General features: G+C 56.5%; 1 protein-coding gene across 6 annotated transcripts in view; it reads right to left on the bottom strand.

The window, feature by feature from the left end:
* The window catches only part of CAMTA1 (calmodulin binding transcription activator 1), a 152,722-nt gene that overhangs the window by 72,469 nt on the left and 53,134 nt on the right, over positions 1-27,119 (bottom strand). For 5 of the 6 annotated variants that reach the window (XM_082070022.1, XM_082070017.1, XM_082070020.1 and 2 more), the window contains 2 exons: positions 22,341-22,476; positions 1,967-2,038 (listed from right to left, as the gene is read on the bottom strand). In XM_082070022.1, coding sequence (XP_081926148.1) covers positions 1,967-2,038; positions 22,341-22,476 — 208 coding nt within the window. The remainder of the gene's footprint in view (positions 1-1,966; positions 2,039-22,340; positions 22,477-27,119) is intronic. The other variant, XM_082070019.1, reaches the window with a different exon arrangement.

Below are 27,119 nucleotides of genomic sequence, written 5' to 3'. Positions count from 1 at the left end.
TTCTGGAATATAATCTGCCAGCTATACATTTTGCTTTTCTATCCAATTTCTCAGGAAAATGCAGCAAGTGTGTTAATAAATAATTTATAAAAACATTACAAAAGATAAAGCACTCCTGCTGAAATGTTTCCAGCCACTGAGACACCAGTTCATTTGTAACCCTCCCGCCTCCCGCCGCGGGCGCATCCGCACAGGGTCCTCGCTGCCGCGCCCGACGCGCTCGTCCCGCACGCGCCAAACCCCACCGGTGTTCTGCAGGGACCCAGCCCGGCCCACGGCCGGGGACGTGTCTGCGGGAGGGACACGGGCTCCTCATGCCGGGGACGTGTCTGCGGGAGGGACACGGGCTCCTCATGCCGGGGACGTGTCTGTGGGAGGGACACGGGCTCCTCATGGCGGGGACGTGTCTGCGGGGGGGACACGGGCTCCTCATGCCAGGGACGTGTCTGCAGGGGGGACACGGGCTCCTCATGCCAGGGACGTGTCTGCGGGAGCGACACGGGCTCCTCATGGCGGGGACGTGTCTGTGGGGGGGACACGGGCTCCTCATGGCGGGGACGTGTCTGCAGGGGGGACACGGGCTCCTCATGCCGGGGACGTGTCTGCGGGAGGGACACGGGCTCCTCATGCCGGGGACGTGTCTGCGGGGGGGACACGGGCTCCTCATGCCGGGGACGTGTCTGCGGGAGGGACACGGGCTGCTCATGCCGGGGACGTGTCTGTGGGGGGGACACGGGCTGCTCATGCCGGGGACGTGTCTGTGGGGGGGACACGGGCTCCTCATGCCAGGTACGTGTCTGTGGGGGGGACACGGGCTCCTCATGCCGGGGACGTGTCTGTGGGGGGGACACGGGCTCCTCATGGCGGGGACGTGTCTGCGGGAGGGACACGGGCTCCTCATGCCGGGGACGTGTCTGCGGGGGGGACACGGGCTCCTCATGCCGGGGACGTGTCTGCGGGAGGGACACGGGCTCCTCATGCCGGGGACGTGTCTGCGGGAGCGACACGGGCTCCTCATGCCGGGGACGTGTCTGCGGGGGGGACACGGGCTCCTCATGCAGCCAGGGAGGCGCAGCCGCTCACGGTGTCCCGGCAGCACCCAAGCCTTGGAAATCACGGCTTTCTGAACATGAGAAAGGCAGCACTTTTCCCTCCTTTCCACCTCCTTTGTGGCCACATTGTAGGAACCGGGAGTTTCTCTTTCTGTTGGGTATCATGGTCCATCTCACCACCGTACTCTGCTACACTTCAAGATGCACTTGATTTCGTTATATGGGCTAAACCAATGGGAAAACGGGCCGGCATCGCAGCAGCACTTTATATACCCTTAGGAAAAGAGCAAAGGCCGAGAGCCGAGCTCACACCCTGCTCCCCAACAGCACGGGGCCCATGAAAGTGCCCTCAAGCAGCGCGCCACCTTCAAAGCTTTATTGCCCCATCATTTCTATTTCACCCAAATGAAAAATAAAACCCCATTACTACGCAAAAGTCTCAGGAATTTTTATGAGATTGTAATGCTTCCAATTTCTGTTGAAAAAGACCTAAATCCTCACGCTGCCTGTTGCTCCCGGTCTCGCTCACCCCGAATTCACCGCGGCGCTGAACGGACGCGTCGCGCAGCCGTTAGAAAAGCGTCACCGGTTCCTGGCTGGCGCTTTTGTCTCCAGCTGCGTAACCTTGAGCGCACGACTGAAGGATGCCGGGCGCCTGGGAGACGCTGCCGTGAATCACCCCCCGGTCCTCCCACGCGAGGGCACAGCGCGTCCTGGGTTCCGAAACGAGTACGCTACGCGCACAGCGAGGTGTCCCGCGCCACCTTTTATAAATAGGCTCACGAGAACACGCTTCCCATGCACCCATCTTGATCCAAAGCAATTATCAGAGCAAAGAGGATGCCTGAACATCGACACGCGCCCTCCGAACGTGAGCGAGCCAGAGCCGGGAGAGGAACCGGTCGCCATCCTACCTGCAGCAGCCAGTAGCACCTTCTGTGAAACGTGGGGATGATGGAGGAATGGACGTAGCAGCCGTACAAGCACTGGGGACACAAAAAGAGAGAAAGCAGAGGGGGTTAGCGGAGGAAACGGTCACCGAGGCAGCGGCGCTGGGGACACGTCGGGACACGCGGCCCTGGGTCCCAGCTCCCAGCGCAGGTCTGGAGCGTCACCACAGGTCACAGCGCCGCGGCCACCCCGCCGGCTTCGCTCCAGCACAGCCCTTCAGAAACACAGACGCCTCCTGTGCAGCTGAGCAGGCAGGGGTTGTGAACTGAAAAGGCGGCTGTCAGGTATTTTATACAGCAAAGTGCCAAAACACAGTTACTATATTTTTCTTCTTTTTTTAAACAAACGCTTATTCCCTGATTAACTGAAACGAGTAAGCCGAAGGAACTCTTTCTGCAGGAAAAAATTAAATTTCCCGTCTGTTAAAACTTTCCGGCACCACCGTTGGTCGGGAGCTGAGCCCAGCGCAAGCCAAACACAGAACTGTTTTCATTTGAAAGATCCCGATACAATTCCTGTCCACAAGATTTGTTTATTATTAAGAAAGCAATATTATTTTCTGCCTGTGCTGGCTTTTAATACAGCACACATGGGGCACGGGGTGTGTGTAATGATATATTCTCCCATACGTAAGGTGATTAGTTTTTCTTAAATGCGAGATTGCAACAGCCCAGCAATCTGCTCACAGCTTTCTCCTGGTGTTTTCCCAAGGACACCGCGGGCCACGTGCATTCCAGGCACACCAGTGTTCCGCCGCTCCAGAACAAGTGAATAGATCCCACTGCAGGAATTTCCTTCTTGTTTCGCTCAGCAGCTCTGAGGATGCTCACGACACCGCGTTCTCCACCGCCGGGCCCGCGGCTCCGGGATTCTGGAGCCGGCACCGAAGGACCCGGCAGCAGCGGCCGCAGGACGGGACGTCCCCGGCCCCACTGGGAACCGCACTGAACGGGACCCAAGCAGACGGGTCCCAGAAGAGCCTGTCGCTGAACCACCATCCCGGTGGTTGTGAACACCTTTGGTGGGTTCAGATGCCGCTGCACCAGCAGCAATGCACAGGCGGGCACGCGGCACCGGGACAGAGCAGCGCGGGGACGCGCGCGGTGCCGCCGCCATCCCGGGCACGAGCGCGCCGCGGGCAGCCCGGCTGGGGCCGCCGGAACCGCGGGAGCCGGTGGTGCCGCCGCCATCCCGGGCACGAGCGCGCCGCGGGCAGCCCGGCTGGGGCCGCCGGAACCGCGGGCACGCGCTGCGGCGGCTCCCGAGCCCGCCCGAGCACACGTGTCGGAGAACACGCGGGCCGCGAGGTCCGTGCTCGCAAAGTCGGCCTGAAGAGGATTTTTAGGGACTGCTGGCTGCTATCTCCAAGTTATTTTTAAAATACAAATGACAAAGATTAATAATGTTTTAAAATGTGCCAATGGTACCTTCCACACACAAAAAAAAGCAGGGAGGAAAAACAGAGGGGAAAAAAACCTGCAGAAAATAATCCAAAGAAAAGTTTGACATTTAAATCCCAGCGCTCAGCCGAGGGAAAGCAGCCGCCGTTTGTCTCGGATAATCCCTGAGCGCGCTCCGGCTGCGCGGCACCGCTCGGCTCCGCCGCCCCAGAGCTGCTCCCCGTGCCCCGGGAAGCGCCTCGGCAGGGCAGCAGCTCCAGCGCCAGCCAGCTGCTCCGGAGCAGCCCCCGCCGCCGGGAACACCCCCAGCGCCTCATGCAATACATATCAATCTGTACCAATCCATAGCAGCACGCCCCCGCCTGCTTCGCGGCCCCGATTTGCTGCGAAGGCGATCGAAACTTCACCGTGATTAAAACAAAAACGCACGACAAGCACTAACGCTGAGCTGCGCTGCGCGGCGGGAAGCTGCGCTCCATCTCCAGGTCTGTCTCGCATGTAATTCTAGAGGTGTCGATAACGACTTACATAAAAGCATCCCACCTCTGCAAAACTGCTCTTCAACACTTCAGCAAGCCATTAGGAAACCCTAACGGTTCCCGCAATCTACACAGCGTCCTGAATACTGAGCAGATTTCTTTTCTTTTCTTTTACCCCCCAGCACAATGTGGGAATCTGGATCTGCACCGAGGGGTTGGGGCTGGATGTGGGAATCTGGATCTGCTCCGATGGGTTGGGGCTGGATGTGGGAATCTGGATCTGCACCGAGGGGTTGGGGCTGGATGTGGGAATCTGGATCTGCTCCGAGGGGTTGGGGCTGGATGTGGGAATCTGGATCTGCTCCGAGGGGTTGGGGCTGGATGTGGGAATCTGGATCTGCTCCGACGGGTTGGGGCTGGATGTGGGAATCTGGATCTGCTCCGAGGGGTTGGGGCTGGATGTGGGAATCTGGATCTGCTCCGAGGGGTTGGGGCTGGATGTGGGAATCTGGATCTGCTCCGAGGGGTTGGGGCTGGATGTGGGAATCTGGATCTGCTCCGAGGGGTTGGGGCTGGATGTGGTAATCTGGATCTGCTCCGACAGGTTGGGGCTGGATGTGGGAATCTGGATCTGCTCCGACAGGTTGGGGCTGGATGTGGGAATCTGGATCTGCTCCGACGGGTTGGGGCTGGATGTGGGAATCTGGATCTGCTCCGAGGGGTTGGGGCTGGATGTGGGAATCTGGATCTGCTCCGACGGGTTGGGGCTGGATGTGGGAATCTGGATCTGCTCCGACGGGTTGGGGCTGGATGTGCTGATCTGGGCAGCCGGCAGGAAGGACACGCAGGACAGCGGGAGCTTCTGCACCGGGAGAACAGCTTGTGGAGCACAGACAGAACAGGCGACAGCGGCGCGAAAACTACATCACTTTTTGGATAAAAATGCATTTTAAAGGTGAATGAGTCAAGCGCTGTTCGATGACATAAAATCTGAAGTGTGGTGCGCGATCCCCGTGGGCCCGCGGGGTCTGGGGAGCGCAGGGGAGGCCCCGCGGTGCTGGGCACCACGGCGCTGGGCCCGTGCCGGGCGCTGGGCACCACGGCGCTGGGCCCCACGGCGCTGGGCACCACGGTGCTGGGCACCACGGCGCTGCCACTGCCAGCGCGGGGAAGGGAATCACCGGGAGTTGCCCGCCCGGCGCCGGGGGGCGGGTGAGCAGGGCACCGGCAGGCCCGGAGCCACACGCGTCTGTAAAATGAATTCTTGCTCAAAACAGGCAAAAGGGCTTTCATTAGCTGGTTTTTGGTGTTTTCAGGCGAGGAGATGCAATTGCGCAGGCCTGTGTGTCTGTGGCTACGTTAATGCCGGGCTGGGCGCTCAGCCAACGCATTAAGTGAAATCGAATTCCTGAAACCAGCTTTAATCAGCAGATTTTTAAGGTTAGAATGACTCTCTCCTCGGGAAGGCTTGCCAAGGTTAATTCTGTCCCGAGCAGGCTGAATTAATGGGCTGGACAGGGGAGAGCGCGTTTCTCATGATCCTCTCTCCAGTTTACGAAATCTCCAGGACAGAACCGGCATTTCTGAGCTGAGGGGAAACGAAACGCGGCTTCAGAAGCTCGTCCAGCTCCGGGGACGGGAGGCGACCGGCAGCGCCCGCGCCGCGGGGCGCCAGAGCAGCTCCGTCCCGTCCCGTGCCGTGCCCTCAGCCGGACACGGCGCTCCGCCCCGGCTCTGGCCCCGGGTGCCGGCGATGCCGCCGCCGGAGCGGCCGAGAGCAGCCGCCGGCTCCCGAACGCCAAAGCCCCGCCTGCCCCGGCCCCGCCGCAGCTGTTCCTCCCCCAGATCAATGGCAGTTACAGAGCAGAGGGCCCTCTGGACAGAGGGGAGCCTGTGCAGTCACAGCCCCCGCCCCCATTCACACGCGGCCGGCACCTCGTGTTATCGAACTTGTGACACCAGAGGGCAGAGGAAAAAATCCAAGTATTAGTGGATTTTTCTATCCTGAGCTCCTTACAGTGATTGTGGCTTATTTAAAAAAATACAATAATGCTGAGGTGTTCTTCCTTAACAAGAACGCCCTGGGAATTGAAACAGGAAAGCAGGAGAATAAAAAATTCAAGATAGCGCTGGACAGGCTTTGAAATTCTTCTCCCCAGCGAGTCACACCAGCGGATATTTAAAAAAAATAAAAAACGCCTCGATTTTGTTCAGATTTTCACCCTGAATTCCCAATTCCCTTAATAAGAAGCTAAATCAATCTTTAGAGAACAAATCACGTAAGACCTGTGGCTTTAAATTATTAAAATATACTTGAGTAATTTTGTGGTGTAAGGCTTCAACTTCCAGCGCGGCGACCGTGCTCCCGGTGCGGCCAGGGACACGGATCTGATGCAGGGACACGGACCGGCCAGGGACACGGACCTGCCGGGGACACGGACCTGCCGGGGACACGGACCTGATGCAGGGACACGGACCTGCCAGGGACACGGACCGGCCAGGGACACGGATCTGATGCAGGGACACGGATCGGATGCAGGGACACGGACCGGCCAGGGACACGGACCGGCCAGGGACACGGATCTGATGCAGGGACACGGATCTGATGCAGGGACACGGACCGGCCAGGGACACGGACCTGCCGGGGACACGGATCTGATGCAGGGACACGGACCTGCCAGGGACACGGACCGGCCAGGGACACGGATCTGATGCAGGGACACGGACTGGCCAGGGACACGGACCTGCCGGGGAGCACGGTTGCAAAAGCAAGGCAACCAAAACCTGGACTCTTCAACGGGAGCTGCCTCTTGGCCACCAGATTATCAAGCATCAGGGAAAACCTTCAGCTCGCACACTGTCACCTCTCTTTCCCGCAGACCTGAAGCGAGCACCCTCCGAGATGGGGTTATCTCGCTGCAGATGGCCCGTCCTTCAGGACAGGGATGCTACAGCCACAGGCACGTTCCAAATCCGTTTGAACATCAGATTAGGCTCACCCCTGTCAGCCGCAGGACTGGGAGACAGCAGCAGCTCCGCCTGCTCCATTAATCAAAATGCAGTGAGAAAAGCCAGCGTGCTGCTGTAAAACCCCCTGACTCGATGCCAGCACCACGCACGGGGAACCCAGCGCCATCAATCTTCCTCCTCCTCCCTGGCAGCGAGATGCGCTGGGGAGGGCGGGCAACGAGGGGGCTCGGGGGCGGAGGAGCAGGTTTTCGACAAGGAAGTGATGCAGTTACACCAGGCTGACGGGGACACAACAGGAACCCGAGCGCAGCGTTTGTCCGTACAGACGCAGGGAGGTGCACACGCGGCTGACGCTGCAGTGCTGGGGGTCCCTGGGGCAGGGGCTGCCCCCGGGGTCTGGGTTCCACCTAAGAAGGGAAAAGGTGTCACAACACGGGGAGGCATCGCAGACTTCCCGCTGTGACAGCAAATCCTCAGCCGAAACACTGCTGAACGTGCTTTCTCACTGCTCATCTCCGTGAGCCAGACACCAGACAGGTCTGGCCTTTCATCCAGCGTCTGTAGACACCACCTTTGATTCAGCAAAGCGCAAAACGCGTGCTGAGATCTCAGCGCTGGACTGATCCGCACTGCTGGCAAGGTTCACCTTCCATCAACGTCAGCCGAACTTGAGCAATGGCCTTTGGTTCGCCAGTTTGGGCAAAGAGTCCCTGTGTTCTGACGGCAGACCTCAAAAACCAGCTGAACGCTGAGGTGGCTGCAGGGCCCGGAGAACCTGACCCTTCGTTTCTGCGCAGCGCGGTTCTGGTTTAATCCTGCTGGCTCTTCTCCGCCGCGTTTCAAACCCGCCCGGTGCCCCCATGTCAGCAGCAGCGACGCTCAGATAAGGGTTTCTGGAGCAAGCCCGGGGATCTCGTCTGGCGGCTCATCAACCCAGGAGGGGTCACCGCAGCCTCCAAACCCAGAGCCAAGCTCCAGCCACTGCAGGCCTTGTCACTTCTGGTAGCTTTTGCTACCAAATATTGCCCTGTTTACCTCGGGACTTGTTAGAAGGCAATTTTGGAAATGTTCAATATTTAATGAAATATTTAAATGTTTAATGGGATCTTTGTCAAACGGTTTCCCCTCCGTGGAGTTCTGAAGTCACTGCAAGGACAGCAGGTTTTAGCTTTCTTACTGTTGGAAAGGATTCTTCAAGCGACACTGGCTAATTGACAGAAACCCGCAGATGAGGGCAGCGATCTCTGGTGCGGCACACGCACGCACATGCACGCGCACGCGCCGTGCCCGCAGCCTCGATTCACACGCCGAGCGCCCGCCCCGGCCGCCCAGCCCGGGCGCCACAGCGGCCCCAGGGCGCGCTCCAGCACCTTCCCCGCCTGCTGCCACCGAGCACCGTGCTCCGCGTCTGCAGCCTCTGTGTCACGGATGCATGAGAAAGAGACGCTGAACCTGCTCCCTGTTTGATACTGCAGGACGGCCGCATTTCCCGCTTTAACGTGTTTTTGTTCCCCAGTCTGAAGCCTATAACGGCATTTTGCAGCCTGCCCAAACCTCTCTTTTCTATTCCTGGTCCCGGGAAACGTGCTGTTCCGTGGGGCGAGAGGCGCCGCGGCCCCCGACTTCCCCGCACACGACGACGCTGCAGCGCTACGTGCCGGCTATCAAACTCTCCATTTTTATACTGGTAATTCTTTTAATAAGAATTCTTCAAATATTCATGAAGAGAAGCGCAGGCGGCCAGTCCAGGGAGGAGCAGCAGCTTTAATCTCCGCGCGCTCCACCGCCCTGCCCGCGCGCCGCGGCGAGACGCCGGGACCACGTCCCGCACCGGCCGTGCCACGGAAACCGCGCGGCGCTGTCTCCCCAGAAAGCCAACACGAGGCAGCATCTCCACAAGGGCAAAATTTGACATGAATTTTCTGTTATTTGCCATGCTGCCAACTGCAAGACGACTCAACAGGAACTGCTCGCACTAGCCTGCCACTTTATTGCTCAAATTGGTATTAGCCACACACTTGCAATTGGGTTATCCTTGAGTTTTGACTACAACTAACCTCATAAAATCTTTCATGAATTCCACAGGAAGCAAAATCCACAGCCAGTCCTGCTGTGGTATCATTGGTATGCAGACCCACACTCCCGCCTGCAGTAGATGCCTGTTCATAAATACGTATTTCTTTATTAATATGGGGATACTTTAATCTCAGTCTAATTTTACCTTTAGGGAAGCCACATCCCGAGGCTGCCAGGAGCTAAAACCCTCCAGATGCAGCAGCGTCATTTGTATTCAAAGCAGCAGGTCTATCTGTCAACATGTTTGTCTTCCCTATCTGCCAACCCTTATTTATAATCCCATTCAGATTAATGAACGACAGTAGTTCTCATCACAAGAAATTTGATTAATCAGTTTAAGTGCTTAATCACCGTGGCCGCGGTGAGCAGGCGCCCGCGGGACGCTGCGGGCAGGGACGGGCGCGGGGCGCGGGACACGGGACACGTCTCGCTTCCCTTGGGAACAGCTCGGGCGTGCGCGGGACCCTGGACGGGATCAGCGGCTTTCCCGGAGCTTAAAGCTTCCTTAGGGCCAGGATCACAGCCAGCTCGTTACAGAACATCCTCGTCAAACCACCTCCCCAGCTGGCACAAAAGGCCTCACACCACCTGCCCCGCTCCCTGCCACCGCACGCTCAACACCCACCCCAAACCCAGGAATCACCAGAAAACCCCCGGGGGTGACCGTGATGACCACGATAACCCAGCCCCAAATTCACGCCGGTGCCGCAAACAGCCCCACGCAGCTTGGCAACCGCCAGCTCGAATACTCTGGAGTAACGCCCAGGGTTTTCCGGAGACCGGGGAGCTGCTGAGATGCGGGTGTGAGCACGGCTGGGACACGGCACGGGCCTCCAGGACTATCGGGGAGGGCCCTGCCCTGCACCACGCGACGAAACCAAACCGATTTGTAAACGTCCACATCTCGGGAATAACGTCATCTCTTCCATGAACGAGAAGCGCACAGGAAGCGCCACTCTGGGCTGGCAGACCGCCTGAGCTCCACCACGAAGGAGCAGGCGCTGGCCGGGGCCGGCCCGGACGTGACGGTCACCGGCGCCGTGCGAACCACCAGTGGGTGCTGGTGCTGCTGCCAGGCCCAGCCCCGCGGCCGCCGCTGGAGCCGGGACCGGGCTGCCCCGCTGGCACTACTCAACCTTTCCACCGGAGGCCCGGCCCCAGCGGGGGCTGCAAACGCGGGTCCCCGTGCCAGGGGCTGGTGGGGTCCGGCCCGGCCCGGCCCGCGGGGACCAGGCGGCTCCAGGGTTTCTGCACCGTCACCACGAGGTGAGAAGAACTGTGAGCCGGGGAACCACGGGGCATATTAACGTCAGGCTGAAATACAGCCACACTACACTGAAGTATTTTATATTTATTCTCTTTTAGAAATGTTATAAAGACAATATAATGAGAACACTGCAAACAAGTCAAGTGTTTTCCTCCTAATCTGGCAATAAAAATGTGTCAAAGAAATGCCTAAAATCCTAATAGGAGCACAAAAAAATAATGGGTTAGGCTATGACAGGATTTAGCTGCAATTTTACTTGAAGGCTTTAATCATGTCTACTACAACATAAATGGAAAATCCGATACAAACGTGGATGAACCATTCACGTCTGTGTTGGTTGTGTCAGCCATTGGGGGACAAGACCAAACCGATTCTACAGAGGTCAATGAGGAGGGGGAGAGCTCCAGATACGCTGGCACCTGAGGAAACCCTGCACAAAAAAGGATGGTTGAGCCGGTGTCCATGGAGATGCGAGTTCCGCCGAGGGAGCGGACGCTCCCGTCCCCCTTGTGACATTCCCCGTCACAAGCTCCGTGTTGATTATCTTCCATTAACGTATTGTGTCCTTTTCCTTAACTCCCTAATAAAATGTTTATCTCCAAGGAAATTCTGCAGAAAAAGCTGAATTTGCATATAAATAATAGACATGTCAAAACATAAGATGCTACGATTTGGTATTCTGAGTAGGAGTGTTATACACAATTTGTATTAATTTCCTTAAATTCCAGTGCAGCTGGAACTCACTCCCTACCAGTGACCTTGTACAGCTATTGCATTCCCGTTACATTTCCCCAGCCGCCCCTTTCGGCTGTGCGTATTTTTGGGCAATTCCTTCCATAATCTAACTGCAGCTTCTTAATTCTGCACTTCGCAGAGGGAAAACGGGATGATGAGAAGGTTTCCAGATGGGATGAGGTTTGTAAACCTAACAGGAGGGAACCCAGCTCTTGCAGAGGAGGAAGAGGAGCAGGAGGAGGAGCAGGAGGAGGAGGAGCAGGGCAGGTGGAGGCAGGAGCACGGGAGCAGGGACCCGTGGCAGCATCTCCCCCAGCCCACCGGGCTGTCCCAGGCTGGGCGCTCGCCAGCGGCCGGACACGCCGGACACGCGGACACGCGGACACGCGGACACGCCGGACACGCGGACACGCGGACAGGCCGGACACGCCGGACACGCCTGACATGGCGGACACGCCGGACACGCGGACACGCCGGACACGCGGACACGCCGGACACGCCGGACACGCCGGACACGCCTGACATGGCGGACACGCCGGACACGCGGACACGCCGGACGCGCCGGACACGCGCCCGGGGCGATCCTGGCTGTGGCACAGGATCCTCCACAGGAGAGGGAATCTCTGCGGATGAGGATCCAGCGGAGCAGCTTTCCAGAGGGAGCCAGAAGAACCCTGATCGCTAAAGGTGAACTTCAGTTTCAGATCCGCTGCGCATTTCGCTTCAGGCCTGATAAAATCTTCTTTCCCTGCCAACAGCAGTCTCCCCTGAATTCTTTTTTTTGGAAACCGGCTATTTTTGAAAGCCGGCTTAGAAAATACATGTGCTCTAGGGTATAAAGAAGGTAGCACTGTGTGCCAGATGTAACACTGGGAGGCAGAGCTTAGTACCCTGACATTATAAAAACCGGTAGCAATGGGAAAGAATATTTTTATAAAGGTTACAAACATGAATGTAAGACCTGAGGGCAATTTTCCAGATGCTGCTCAGTAACATGGTATTGTGGTTCCCTCTTCCACCCGGCTGCGCGAGGCGAGCAGCACGTGCATCCCCGGCACCGGGAGCGTCCCCGGCACGACGAGCATCCCCGGTCAGACACACGGTCAGACACACGGTCAGACACACGGCCAGACACGGTCAGACACACGGTCAGACACACGGTCAGACACATGGCCAGACACGCAGTCACACCATGACACACACCACGAGACACGCCAAGAGGCAGAAGCCTCGACTGCGCTCCTGGCGTCGCGGTGGCTCTGGAGGCCGCGGCCTCCCTGCTGCTCCGGGCCTGCCGCTGCCATGGCAACGGCCGCCATGGCTCCCGCGCCCACCGCGGCCGAGCAGCGAACACGAGCCATGACACATCAGCCCGGGACCCTGAGCCCTGCCAACCGCTCGCTTCCCTCCGTATTCCCAGGAGCCCGGGGCTCCCCAGCCAAGAGCCAAGGGATTTCAGACTTGGCAGCAATCTGGTGACAGATCCTCCTCAAGTGCAAATTGCCACAGTTCCACAGAAGTCAGCAGAGATATGACAATTTACACCCACTTAGGTTCTGCCACTGGGTAATTAGCACATTGCAAATAACTGGAAACACTCCCAAATAAGAACACTCTTAAGCCTGAAGCGAGAATGTTTGAACAAAAAAAAAACAAGCGCCACATTTTTTCCCAGGATTAAGCAAACGTGCAGGCTGCTCTGCTGGCGGCTCTGCCGCGCTGCCGGCTGGCGCCGAGAGCGTGATCCAGCCCCGGTGCTCTCGGCGCAGCGCTCTCCGCGTTCACCCGGCGCCCCCGCTCCACGCGGCACAGCCGGCACAGCCGGCACAGCCCGGCGCTCGTGCTGCCCGGCCCAGCCGGGCCCCAGCCCGTGTCCCCGCCGCAGAGCAGATCTCACGGGGTAACAACGTCCCGTGAGCGGCTGCAGCGACGCTCTGGGGTTTTGCCGTTCTCAGCGTTGCGGCACTCTGCTTTTTGTACGCTAACCAGAAGCACTATTTTTGACTGGCGTCAATTAACAACTACACTGAATACCTGTTTGCTATATATAGCAGCATGTAACGGCATGAAGTAAACAGGGGGTCACATTTGCCACTCCTTTAATGCACACTTCTTACCTATATCCTGACACCCTTGGGTTCGACCGTGCCTTATTACGTTTTAAAGCCTTTGGATGGCAGCGAAAAGTGTTCTGCACTATAAACCAGAACACAGCTGAGGTTTGATGGGTTTGCTTCTCCTTTCTACCCCACAAACCACTTTCTAAATGCTACTAAAATTTAGCATACACCATAATAACCAAGCTGCATTTTTTTTCCATGTTTAAGTCACTTGACTTTAAAGTTTTATCTTCTCATGCACGTTGAACCCAATGAAGTCGCCTCCGCGGTGCAGGAGGAGGATGCCGCGGAGCATCCGTCCCGTCCTGACGAGCAGCGGCGCTGCCGGCAAAGTCAGATTCTCAACCGGAAGTGCCAGTGGCCATCGGAGTAGGAAAGTTCCACAATCTTCTCTCCTTTCCATCTACAGTTGGCTTAAAAGAAGGAAGTTTTGTACAAGTCATATCTGGTTATGATTTCCTTCAGCTGATGGCACTATTGCTAAAGATGGGGGAACTGAACCTGAACTGTATTGTTAAATTAGCCACTTATGCCCCAACCCAGAGGGATGAACTTGAGTGCTTTTAACAAGCACTTATTTATGATCAATCTGAAAAACTGGGGCATTTATCTTCTGTAATTTCCTCCTAAATGGCGTGACCAGGCGCACGCGGCGCTCGGCCTGCGGAGGAGCGGGAGCAGGCCCCGGCCGCGGCTCCTTCGCTCGCCCAGCGCACCTCCCCGTGCCGCCTGATCCGCTCTTCACAACGCCAGAAAGCCCTGCCTTGAAACCCTGGCAAACTCTCCCCTGCATTTTGCTCTCCTTACCTTCCCATTGCCAGACAACACGGAGCGCGGAGACAGAGCAGCCGAGGCGCCAGGGACGCTCTCGCACGCTCTCCCGTTCCCAAGCAGCGTCGCTCTGCCGCACCGCGGGCTACGAGGAGCGTCCCGCACAGTCACTGCCCGCTCACAAACATCCCTGACCCTCTTCCCCGAGTATTCGTCGCCCGTGAAAGCGGGAAACCTCTCAGTTTTACAAGAGTTTTTACAAGTCAGACAAAAGCTATTAATAGGAGTGAAGCCTACAACATCCCCAGAGGGGATGGGAAAAGAAATCAGCACGGGAAGTAAAGATCAAGTGAAGCTCTGGTGACAGATGGTGCTCTACAAAAGGTCAACCCTTGGCTCATTCTGCTGTTCATTATTTATTAACAATCTTTCTGACATTGGCGTTACTGCAAGAGTCCAGCATTATGCAGATAATAAAATGTTATTTTATAGTTCAAGGTCCCCTGCAGGTACAGCAGTTCGCAAAGTGACTCGGCCGCGCTGCACAGCGCTCCCGAGGGCACGCGCCGGAACGAAGGAGGAACGCGGAGCTGGCGCTCGCCCGCCCGGCCTCCTGCCTGCAGCGGGCCCGCTGCCGGGACAGGCTTCCACTGAAACACACCGTTATCTGCCTGCACGACGCGATGCACCCACCTGTACAACCACAATACAATACACCCACCTGTACAACCACGATATGATACACCCACCTGTACAACCACGATATGATACACCCACCTGTACAACCATGATGTGATGCGCCCACATGTACAACCACGATGTGATGCACCCACCTGTACAACCATGATGTGATACACCCACCTGTACAACCATGATGTGATACACCCACCTGTACAACCACGACGTGATACACCCACCTGTACAACCACGATGTGATGCGCCCACATGTACAACCATGATGTGATGCGCCCACCTGTACAACCACAATACAATACACCCACCTGTACAACCACGATGCGATACACCCACCTGTACAACCACGACTTTTACACCAGCAAAGTCAGATTGCTCGACAAGAAATGGAAAAGCCTTTTACATTCTCCACATTTTCTAAATTCCAGTAATTTTCAGCACTTTGAACTAATATCTGTAAAAAGTTTAATGAACGTCTAATGGGTTCCTGAGAAGGAAGCAGCAGCAGCAGGTGTCACCTGCAGGAACCGCTCCTCCGACAGCACAGGGTGAAGCAAGCAATCAAAAGCAGTGGCGGGTGCGGGCAGCTCAGGCGCCGGCCCGCGGCGCAGCGAACCGAGCTCCGCCACCCGCAGCCGGGCACACGCAGCGGCCAGGGACACTCCACTTAGAGTCCGGGTCTGTCGACCGCCAATGAGAACGTGTGGAAACAAACACAGAGCACGCTGGCAACGATGTTAAACGATGCCTCCTATAATTATCACTATTCTGCGGTACCATTAACAGGCAAAAGCACAGAATCCTAATGCAGCCTGGATTTGCTGTCTGACACCACGTGGCTGTAAAACCTCCCCAGGAACGCAGCTGCTGATGGCACAAGACCCACGGGCAGACGGCAAGAGTCTGTTCTGGCAACACAACCCATTCTGTGCGTGAAGAACGGCAGCGCTGCCGCAGGCTGAGATACGGCTTTCTGCGTGTGCCCAGGAGGGCCGGAGCGCAGACCGAGCTGAGGACCATCTACACCGTGTAACTCTCCAACAGAGCCGAGCCGTCGCCACAACACGACATCCTACACAGCTCCCAGGCACCGAGCCTTGGCATTTTATTTCTCAGCTGTGTACCTACCACTTAACTCCAAAAAATATTACTCACAAAAGATGATTCCTAAAAGTAAAGTTTGGAATTTTATTACAGCTCTGGGCTAGATCGGCTGATCTTTGAAGAAATGAGGTTGTGCCGTTTTCCTCTGGTGTCCGCAGGACGATGTCTGGGGTGAGGGGCCGGGAGGGCGCGCGGCTCTGGCCACGAGGTGCATCCTGCCCGCGCCCCCCGGCTCCAGGCGCCTCTGCCGCCCCTTCCAGGCGCCCTTGGCAGCACACAAAGCGCCTCCAGCTCCCAGGAAGGCAATCCTGCAACTGCAACGCGCTCTCAACAAGCAATATCAAGAGCTTACATCATTTGCTTAATTTTTTTTCCTTTAAATGAAGGTAATAGGGGTCTCCCGTTCAGCATGAAACAGAGACGTGACTTTCCACTTCCTGCTCATTTTATTACACAGGGATATTGCTCAAAATTCTGTTTTAAAGTAGAATTTCTTTCTGATAATTTGTATCAGCAATCAGATGCAGGCTCAGTATGGTTATCTAAGTCTAAAATTCCATGGTATTCTCCCCCAAACAGCTTCATGTACTGCTTCCTTAGCGCACGTTCTCTGCGGAGCTGCCGCCAGGCGCTCGTTCTTTGCTCTCACTGATAAATGTAAGCAATAAAAATACGTTCTCCTCTGCAGCAGTGCTATTAAAATGTAAACACGGCCAGAAGATCTCGAGCGGGCTACAGAAGTGCTTTGTTCGATAGTCAGAGCGGACGCTGCCTGCGGTTGCCTGGCCCGGCGCGGTCCGGCGGTACCACAGCGCCTTGCACCGGAGCCCACACCCCGGGCACGGGCGCCGGAGCCGCGGGCGCTGGGGCCGCTCACCGGGTTCCCGGGACCAGCCCACAGCCAGACCGGCTCCCGGCGTCCCGCGCATCGAGCCCTGTGGCGCCGCGTGTGGCACCGCGCGGCCAGGCCCGGCCAGAAACATCGGTCTGTGCCCAGCAGGGGAATGAAAATTCAAAACGTCCCTCATGAATAATTCACAGGATGCATGAGAGTAAATTACAGCAAAGTAAATATATATATGTATATAAATAGATACATATATATGCAAATTAATACATTAAGGGCTCAAGTTATCCACAAGGAAAAACACCAGCCACATAAGAATGTTTGCTTAATTCTGAATCAAACGTGTAAAACTGGAACTAAAGAAGCAGCCTCTAAATTTTCCACAACACGGCATCAAGCGGTCCTGGTACCACACGCACCCGTGACATTACACACCCTCCTGACGCCTGATCTTGTTCCTCCGCTCCTGTTCCCGCCCGTGCGGCCCCGGGCCGGCCCGCGGGCCCTGCCAGCGCATGGCGCGGCGCCGAACGGCACGGCGCCGAACGGCACGGCGCCGAACGGCACGGCACCGAACGGCACGGCACCAAACGGCATGACACCAAACGGCACGGCACCGAACGGCACGGCGCCGAACGGCACGGCGCCGAACGGCACGGCACCAAACGGCACGGCACCGAACGGCACGGCGCCGAACGGCACGGCGCCGAACGGCACGGCACCAAACGGCACGGCACCGAACGGCACGGCACCGAACGGCACGGCACCAAACGGCACGACACCAAACGGCACGGCACCGAACGGCACGGCACCAAACGGCACGGCGCCACGGCAGCGACAGCACCGAACGGCACGGCACCAAACGGCACGGCGCCACGGCAGCGACAGCACCGAGCCCCCGCACTCCACGGACAACAGAACGGTACCGGTACAGACACGGGTGCGGGGCCATCCGTCACCACCCCCTCCCGCCCCGCAGGAACGGTGGGATCACACTGAAAACAGAACAGACACCTGCAAAGAGATGGGTATTTATACGGAATACTGTGACAACTGTCACTTCGCGTTAGTCAGAGAGATCCCACAGGACCTGGGCAAGTATTAAATGTACCAATTGTTGTTTACTGGCAAAATATAATAAAATCCACCCTCCCCGATGGTTTCCTGGTGGGGATTGCTCCTCTCCCTAAAGTCATTCATGAAATAAGGATGTTCCTCCAAGATCCTGGGCAGAAAACACTTTATCAGAGCACCAGGGTAGGGGGGTGGATTTGTACCACTCCTCCCCCTTGGACACCTCCAGGGCTACACCGGGCTCAAAGGATGACCGTAAATCACCCCCATCAGCGCCGGCACCGCGGCTGCCCGGAGCCAGGCGGTCGGGAGGCGCTTGCAGGGAGAAGGTCGGGTAGTTGAAGCAGCCGAACGCCCGGCCCCGGCCCCGGCCGCACCGCGGTGTCGCCGGACGGACAACGGCCGCAGAGGCTTTTCCACAGGCTGCGGCCGCGACGCGGGTTCGAGCGCGTTTAACACCAGCGTGTGTAAAGTACGCTGGGTCATTGCTGCTGGAACTCAGCGCACGCTGTATCTCATCTAGGATACGCAATTTGCTGGCTATACTCTAGTAAAATAACTTTATGGCTTTCTGTCGTGATAAATAACAGTTTATAGCATAATGGAATTAATATTTACTTTGAAAGCTGTGTCGACTATTCAAATAAAGTTGCTATATATAGAACCATCTCAACCACTGCTGGTTCTTTAAATGCTGTGAATTGACAAGCCAACAGGCAGGTATTAAATTCCAGTGCCCTCTGGCCATTAATAAACCTTCAGATTTCAGATTTGTAATCAAAACCCTTCCATATGTTTTATACAGTTGCTGTAGTTCAAAAACTGTTAATTCAGGAGCGTGACAAACGCGCCCCGAAGGGGCTGCGGTCTGGAAGCCGCTCTGCGCGGCGCCGTGCGGGCGGCCGTCCCTGCCCGGGCTGCCGTGGCTCCGGGACGGCGTTGCCACGTTTAACACCGTCTGCGTGCGGGAGCCTGCGGCTCCGTGCGCACAGGGTCGGACAGCAACCAACAGCTGGGCAAAGGGAAAGTCTCTGCTGAAGGTCAAGTCCCAGCGTTGGCCACAGCCTCCCCTCCAGCACACGATGGGCAGGAAGGGAAGCACACGGGAGGCAGGAGAGGATGTATTTAACCTTTTGAAGCCCCAAATCATGCTTCTCTTTAGCAGGAATAAACAAACGGTTCTGGCTGTGGCGGGTAAGGCTCCACGCAGCGGCCGGCCCGCGTCCCCAGGGCACGGGGCCCGTCACACGGGGCGGGTGAGGCTGTGGGGCAGACACGGGCCCCCGCGCCACCGGCGCCTGCGCCTGAGCATGGAAGTATTGCCTCATTCTCAGTTTATTCAAAATTTGTCTACGGCAGCGGGCACATAAAAACTGCAGGCAGAGGGTAACCACCAACAGGAACGCCCGGGCGGTGTTATGGAACGTGCTCGGGTCAGACAGAAGGCATAATCTTCACAAACAGATTTGCAGCGCTCTGAACCGCTGCAGGCCGGGCGGTCTGCGGGAAGCCCCGGTCTCCATCACGCGAGGTGCTGACAGGATCACGGGCCCCCGCACAGGCCCCCACGCCAACGAAACCCGCGAGCCCTGCGCGGGCCGGCACCGCGCCGCCCGCGGGGCCCGTGAGCCCGGAGCCGTGCGGCCCGGGGCCCGGCTCACGCGGCATAGAAAGGCAACCGGGGCCAAACGTGATGCAAACCGCTGCCCCTGGTCCCAACAGCGCTGGGTTTGCTGTAAACCGTCTCGTCTGAATTGCAAACACAGGGAAAGAGCTGGGACCAAAAACCTCCGCTCCCGCCTCCAGTCCCCAGCACGTGACACCGAGACCACGGATCCGGCAATGCAAGCTCCGTATATTTGATTCTCAAAATATTTCATTTCTGGCCACCAATCTTTAGATCTCCTATTGGATTTTGTTTTCCTAACTGGATTTTCCCGCGGAGCTGGCAGAAAGCGTATTTAATTTTGAATTTCTCTAAACTGAAACAGTCAATATAAACGTCAACGTGTGTTTGCGCTGCACAGCACTGTGGTGACACACACCTCACGTTCCGGAGGGGTACAGGCGCGCCCGTTGCCTTGCTTTGTGTTTGCACACTTGTTCTAACATTTTATTCAATAAGGATGGCTAAATAACATGAAGGGGTGTGTGTGTGTTAATTTTGTTTGTTTGGGGTCAGAAGCAGCGCGATGTCTCCCCGGCTTCGCAGGGGGAGCAGGGTGCGGGGGAGCGGGGTGCGGGGGAGCGGGGTGCGGGGGAACGGGGTGCGGGGGAGCGGGGTGCGGGGGAGCGGGGTGCGGGGCCGGTGCTGGCGGGCGCTGGTCGCCCCGCTCCTTGGGCCCCGTCCACACGCCTCCCCCGGAGGGGAACCCGAGCGCACCGGTTCCTCCCGTCCCCAGAGCACGAGGTGCAGCTGCAGCATCAGTTACTCAAACAACTTCCATCTATCCAGACGCTAATGTCATTCGTCCACAGAGATCCTTTTGGAATAATCTGCATCGAAACCGCCTTTACATGCTAAATGAAAAATGTCCAGACTTTAGAGAATGGGGTTTGAGTTACAATCCTACCCCACGCGGCTCAGCTTTGTTCGCACTGTTTATTAAACGGAAAACAAGGCGCTGCAGCCAGTTCGGAGCCGCTCCTGCGCTCCTGCTGCCCTGCGCAGCCCTGCCCGCCGCCGGACGGGCCCGCGCCCCGCGCTCAGAACCCTCCCGTCGCTGCCGGTGCCAGGCTCCGCACCCCACACCCAGCGCAACTGCCGAACCCCCGCACCACTTACTGTTCACCGGAATGCGCCGAAAACGTGCTCGAGCAGAGGCGCAGTCCCGAAGCTCTCGCTCCGAGCTGCGCTTCATAGCGGTCACGGAAAACCCTCAGCTGTTGCCACAAAACAGATTGTTTTCAAACAAGAAATGTCAATCCGTTAAGTTTCAAAAGTTGTCTTTGCTAAAAGCGGATGAGGGAGGGTCAGGATCCCTCACGCCACCGAAACCCCACCAAACTAACGGTGCAAGGCATCAAATAACGGGGAAAAGCAATTTAATCCTTTCATTCCACCTTTTCTCCCTTAATCATACCAAAACAAAACCAAAAACGTTTTCCATTCTGGTCCGTGTCCAAAACGATGTGCAAACTAATTAAGTGTAAAAACAGTTGCTTGGCGCTATATCCTTTAAAGTAAATGCAACGCTTGCTCTTCCTACCCACAGCTCTCCCCATTCCCGCTGTAACTCAGCCCATTCCCAATCTGCCACTGGAAGGACTATTTGCAAAACCACGAGTAGGAAACAGACTCGTTATTTCTTTGTAAATTTATTTTCATTTCTTTCAGAGTCTCCACCTGGAATCCTCCAGTAACCCAACCTGATGGGCGAAGTGATGATCCATGAGGGAAACACCTTCACCACACACCGCAAAGTCAGCTGAGACAATTAAAGCATTAGGGACCTTACGGGTCTGCTGAAGAACAAAAGCTCCTTGACACGTATAGACACATATAGGGCGTTAGGAAAAGACGCCAAAACCCACCACCATTTGCTGTGAATTTATGTTACTGCAAGCGAATGCATTAGGACCCTGGTATAGAAGAGGAATTATTGATACGTATGTTCCCTTCAGCAGAGACTCCCAGGAGATGCGTTCCAGGTTTAACGATAATCCATATTCCCCTTTGCAATCGGAAACCAGCCACACGAACCGCTCAGACGCCGTCGCAGCCCCGTGTTCTGCTGCCGTGCCCACCACCGTCACCCGCGGCTGTCACCGGGAGCGCCCCCACCGCCGCGGCCCACGAGGGGCCCGCGGTGCCGAGCGCAGGGTCATTGTCAGAGCCAAACGCTACAGAAACCTCCTGCGGAGTTTTGAGGGGTGTCCCAGGGTTTATGCGGTAACTGAGTAACCGAAAATTTCCACCGCTGTCCTCTCGGACTAATCTGTAACAGTGTTAAGGGACTGCTATGACAATAATTAAATACAAGTCCTGACACAAAACTGATACTCTGCATCTCCACAAGGGAGTTTCTCTCTTAATAAGACTTAGAGTTTAACTTTTTTTTCCTTGTTAAGGAATTTGTAAAGATTATCACATTGTACCGAGCCAAGGCACAAGACAGATATATGAGAGAACAAGAGATTTCAGATCTATGAGCTCTGGCGCATCCACCTTGTTCTCTGACCTCCCCGAGGAGCCCGAGGATGGTTCGGTGAGAGCCCGTAAGTACCTTCTGGAGGTAAAACGTCAGGTACCAAAGGGCTGTCAGCTCAGCACCATCAGTACAGCGACGGTCTCCTCCAAAACACACCCTGAAGGAGAGCCCGGTGCTGGTCCGAATTCAACAGCAATCCTACCCCTGCACACTGTGAGACCAACGCGAGCACACGGGAAACCACGGTAACCGCTTCCAAAACCCAGCTGGGGTCTGTGAGAATCAAACCACGAACATGCAAAGCTGTCAGGTAAAACAAGCGCTTGGCAACCCCCTCGAGCTGCGTGGCCACCCCGTGCCTGTCCCAAAAAGCCCGTATTCCACCAAAAGCCGCTCAGCGTGAAGACACTTCAGTGTCTCCATTGAGCCTCACGGCAACTCGAGCAGCAACACAACCAGACGGTGAAGCCACATCCGAGTGTTGCTCAAAGCGCTCGTGGAGAACACGTGTGTTTTTGGGGAGCGAGAGGGGAAAGGCTGGAGCGCAGTGACCACACGTGTTTCCTGGAGGTGGGCACAGGGGCACGGTGACCACGTCCCGGGGGCCGCGCGTCCCGCCCCGCGCCCCCAGCCCGCCCTCCGGCTCCTACCTCCACTCCTTGCACCTTCAGCTTCATGTGATCCTCCCTGGTGGTTTTCCCATCTTTCCTTTTTTTCCAGCAATATCCATCTTTCCTGTATTTCACCTTCTTCCTGTTGTACAGGATCATGGAACCATTCTGCGGTCTGAAAAGAAGAAACAGCTTTGCATTACGTAGAGAAAAGCCACCGAACGTCAGCGCGGCCTCCGGCCCCGCTCCTGCGCGTCCAGCACGAGGACGAGCTCCTGCGGGCGCCGCTTCTCATTCTTCTCCAACAAAACACCCCACTCGAAGACACCCGCCTTCACCCGTGTTTATCGCATAATAATAGGGCAGTAACGTTGATGTAAAAGCTGTTAATTATAGAGTAACTCATCCCAATGCTCCATTAAGTGCATAAAGGCACCTTATTACTGAGGAAAACAAGCTCTTGATGGTTTTCTACCACCACCGGCCAGCTGAAATTACCTGGCGCGAACACGCCAGCGGCGGCGGGTCCCGCTGCGGAGCCCCGTCCGTCCCGGCTCTGCCGCGCATCTCGGTGCGCGCAGCGCGGCGCCCGCTCCACACGCCACGGCTGCGCCCCAGGAAAAAGCAGCAAACCAAAGGAAAGGGCCTGGGAGCAGGGGCACGGAGCACCCTGAAAGGTCCCCCGGCAGAGACAAGCGCTTGCCGGTGTGCAGTGCATCACCATATCTGCGCTGGGGACACCAGCCACAAATCTTCGCCACCAGCACCGCTGCTGCTCCGCATCCTGCAACCCACAGAACGTCCTGGATCCCCGGCAGGCCGGGTGCCGGGACCGTCCTGGCCGCCAGCAGCCGCACGGCGCTGGCCCGGGCACCACACGGGCCGCGCTCTTGGCACAGACGCCGCAGTTGTTTCTGGCCCCACGGTGTGGAGCTTACAGACCCGAACAGCACGCAGCACATTACAGCTCTGAATCTCCTCCCTTTTATGAGCCTGTGGCATTTAAAAGCTGCCTGATCTCTATTTGGGTTTCTTGCTGGCGGCCTGGGGGAAGGAGGGAAAGGACGGAAGAGTAACGGCTCAGCAGAAAGCCTTTTGTCTCCACTATTGATGAGATGTGAGATGCTTCCCTCCCTCTCCGGTTATTTACCACCACAGCTCTCACATAAATTGCCACAGCAGCATAAGAGCTACTTTTCCCAAACTGTTCCTGCTACAACTGGGAAGGAGATGCCACGCTGCTCCCGGACCTGCAGCCACCCACGGCTGCTGGGGCTGCTGGGGCTGCTGGGGATGCTGGGGCTGCTGGGGCTGCTGAGGGTGCTGGGGCTGCTGGGGCTGCTGGGGATGCTGAGGGTGCTGGGGATGCTGGGGATGCTGAGGGTGCTGGGGATGCTGGGGCTGCTGGGGCTGCTGACCATGCTGAGCATGCTGGGGATGCTGAGGGTGCTGGGGATGCTGAGGGTGCTGGGGATGCTGGGGATGCTGAGGGTGCTGGGGATGCTGGGGATGCTGAGGGTGCTGAGCATGCTGGGGCTGCTGGGGCTGCTGAGGGTGCTGGGGCTGCTGGGGATGCTGGGGATGCTGGGGATGCTGAGGGTGCTGAGGGTGCTGGGGATGCTGAGGATGCTGGGGATGCTGGGGATGCTGAGGGTGCTGAGGATGCTGAGGATGCTGGGGATGCTGGGGATGCCGAGCCCAGCCCAAGGCCGAGCCCAGCCCAAGGCCGAGCCCATCCCCGCGCAGCCGGGACAGCGGGCGCTCCGTCTGCTCCGGCCGCGCGGGAAGTGGCTTTACGGGCACATCTGGGCGCACGGGCTCCCTCCGACCGTCACAACCGCAGGCTGCGGCCTGTGCCAAGCGCCTCCTGCCTTCCAAACTGACCTCCAGAACATCTTCTATTTATTTATATCAATTTAGCCCTATCAGTTAATGATGACAAGGCAATTAACTAGAATGCCAGACAGTAAAAAATAACCACATAATGCCTTCTTTAGAGGAAATCTATTATGTAATCCCAATCGGTCTTCATTAACATACAGTATTCCAGTAAAAGGCAGTAATCTAGTTATGGTCTGTGAAATATGAAGATCCGTAAAGTAATTTTTCAGAATTAAGGGTAAATTATTACTAGTAAATGGGAAGGAAATGTTTTTGCATTTTTCCTGCAAACCTCTGGAAAAATCAAAGCGAGGCACAGGGCACCGCGCCGGGCGCAGCGGATCGTGCGGCGTCCAAACAGGCGCCTGAGCAGCCACCATCGCCGCAGCTGCTCCTGACCCCGCGGGTCGGTCTCCGGACCGAGCCGGAGCAGCGCGGCGCGGCCCCCGTCCCCGTCCCCGCGCGGTGCGGAGCCCCCAGCAGCAGCAACGCGAGCCCCAACGCCGACCACCGCGGGCACCGAACACCCCCCAGCGCTTTGGGCTGAAAGTGCTCAGATCAGCCTTCCGCAAATACATCCAAGAGCCGGGTCACCAGCGCTCGGCGCGGCCCCGCGCGGACACACCGCGGCTTATCCGCCACAGCACCCGTGACGCTCCTCAGAATTCATACATCGAATATCTAATGATACTAACCTGATTTATCGATTTTATACATTAAACATCCAATTATTAGAATAATTAGATTAAAAGCTTACGGGAATCCACAAAACAAGCGGTTTCACAAGGAAACACACATTTTCCGATTTTAAGCCTTCTTCACCTTCAAACACATTCATAGACTATTGGATGATAAAAGAGAATTAAACCCCAATACAGAAACTGCTGCGAAGCACAGGAACAAACGCAAAGGCCGTCGCCCACCCCTCCAGGACCCGCCGAAGCTCTTGAGCACTTTCTGCTCAAATTCTTAATGAGGCAGCTTAAAAAAAACAAATAAAAACCCCAAACTGCGATAGGAATGTGTTTACAACGCAAACTCAATTATTGTCTTATTCTGATGTTTATCTTTCCTATATCCTCTCAGCTCATCCTGCTTCTGAACTTAATTACCTTGCAGTATTTTTAGTTGAGATTAAATTCCACATTTCCAGATTAATTCAGCCTGAACGAACACGTGAGGACAGAAACCCCTTTTTCTGTGCCGCCCCCGTTTGACGCAGCTCAGCTGGCACAACTGGCACGGGCTGGAAAACCCCAACGGGAGCGCCGGCCCTGCCGGAGCGGCACGGCGGCTTGGCCAGGGCCCGGAGCAGAGCAGAGGCCCCGGGATGGCCGCTCGCTGGAGAAGCCAAACAACCAGCACCTTCCCAGTCGCCGGAGTCATCCTTAAGCTGAACGTCGCTTGTCGGGGCGCGGGCGCTGCTGCGGAGGCGGCTCACGCGGCAGGAAACCGGCACCAGGTCAGCCCGGGAAACGGGAGAGGGCTGATCCCCATCACCCACACCGAAAAACGCCACGAGAATTGTGTCATTGTACGTTCTGTCCGTAAGTTACAGTAACAAAAAGGCACGGTGGAGATTACGTGAGGGTGTGAGGTTTAAGGTACATTTTTAATTAAAACAAAAAGACCAAAGCTGCGATGCAGCGTCATAAAGCAGATAATTTTACAGCTGGATGATCTCCCTCTGATGTACTTGAAAACCATTTTTAAGTGACATAAAGTTTAACATACCGGTACATCTGCCTACCCACCAGATATCCACACGGAATTTAAAATGTGATTATATGAAAGCATTGTTACGGCGCGCGTAGCGAGAACGCCAACCAGAGCACCTCCAGGAGAGCCCTGCGGACTGTTGCACGTCTCTGTTCTCAGGGCTCGTCCTGCTGCTCAGGCCCACGCGCGCTCTCTCCAGCACCAAGAGCCATCAGCTCTGTGCTCGGCTGCTCCCTCCGTCTGGTTCCACTAATCCCTGCGCATCCTCCGACCGGCCCAGCGGGTCCCGCCGGGCGCAGGAGCCCCGGCCCGTGCTCCAGCGCGCGCTGGCTAACGCACCCGCGCACGGTTTAAATCGCGCTACGTCTGCCACAACCATCACACGGTGTCATCTGGAAAGCGAAGCGCCCAGGCTGCGGGCTCGGCAGCCACCGAGCGGCTGACCCGCTGCCGCGGTGCCGGCTCCAGCCCGGCGCGCCAGGGCCACGGCTCCGCCAATAAATCATCCTGATAAATAGGTTATTTTTAATCAGCTGGTATTTGCAGGCCATTAAGATGCAACAAGCAGTCTCAGGCATTCTCTCTGTATGTTGTTTTTGACGCAGAGGATATATTGGAAAAATGAGAGAATATCGTTAAAGGTTAATTATGAGCATCTGAAAGGTTATTTTTGCATATCTCACCTCCTGGACAAAAGATGCTTCTTTATTACCATACCAGAATACAAATTAAGTTGCAAATCCTTTAAAATGCGACAAAGACTTTAATTCTGTTGCTGTTTAAAACCGTGGGATCAAATACCAGATTTCCTGGCCCTTCTGCAGCCTTTAAACCGGCGGGGAGCCGCGAATCCACGCTCTGCCGGCTGCTCCGCTGGCTCCGGCTCCACCATCGGGAGCCCCGGCCCCACACCCCTCACGTTTACAGCCTTGTCTGCTGCACCCGGACAGGGCGCCCGGCAGAGCCTGCCCCAATTCCGAAAGCCAGCTGTCCAAAACCAAGCACCCAGTATCCTCCTTGGCCATATCTACTGACGGGAAAAGCTCACCAGGCCTTCCCAAGGCAGGCAGTAGTTTGCTCAATAACTGAATTGCTTTATTATCAGGTAATTGCTTTTCCTGACGATTCCACGTGTTCCAGGGCTCTCTGCCTCTCCAAGGGTGACGCTGCAGGACTCTCCCAACTCTGTGTGAAGAGGAGCAGGAGCGTTCGCACCCT

This window comes from Streptopelia decaocto, assembly GCF_964273445.1.
Source record: "Streptopelia decaocto genome assembly, chromosome: 20".
NCBI lineage: Eukaryota > Metazoa > Chordata > Aves > Columbiformes > Columbidae > Streptopelia > Streptopelia decaocto.
This window is presented reverse-complemented; position numbering and strand designations above follow the sequence as displayed.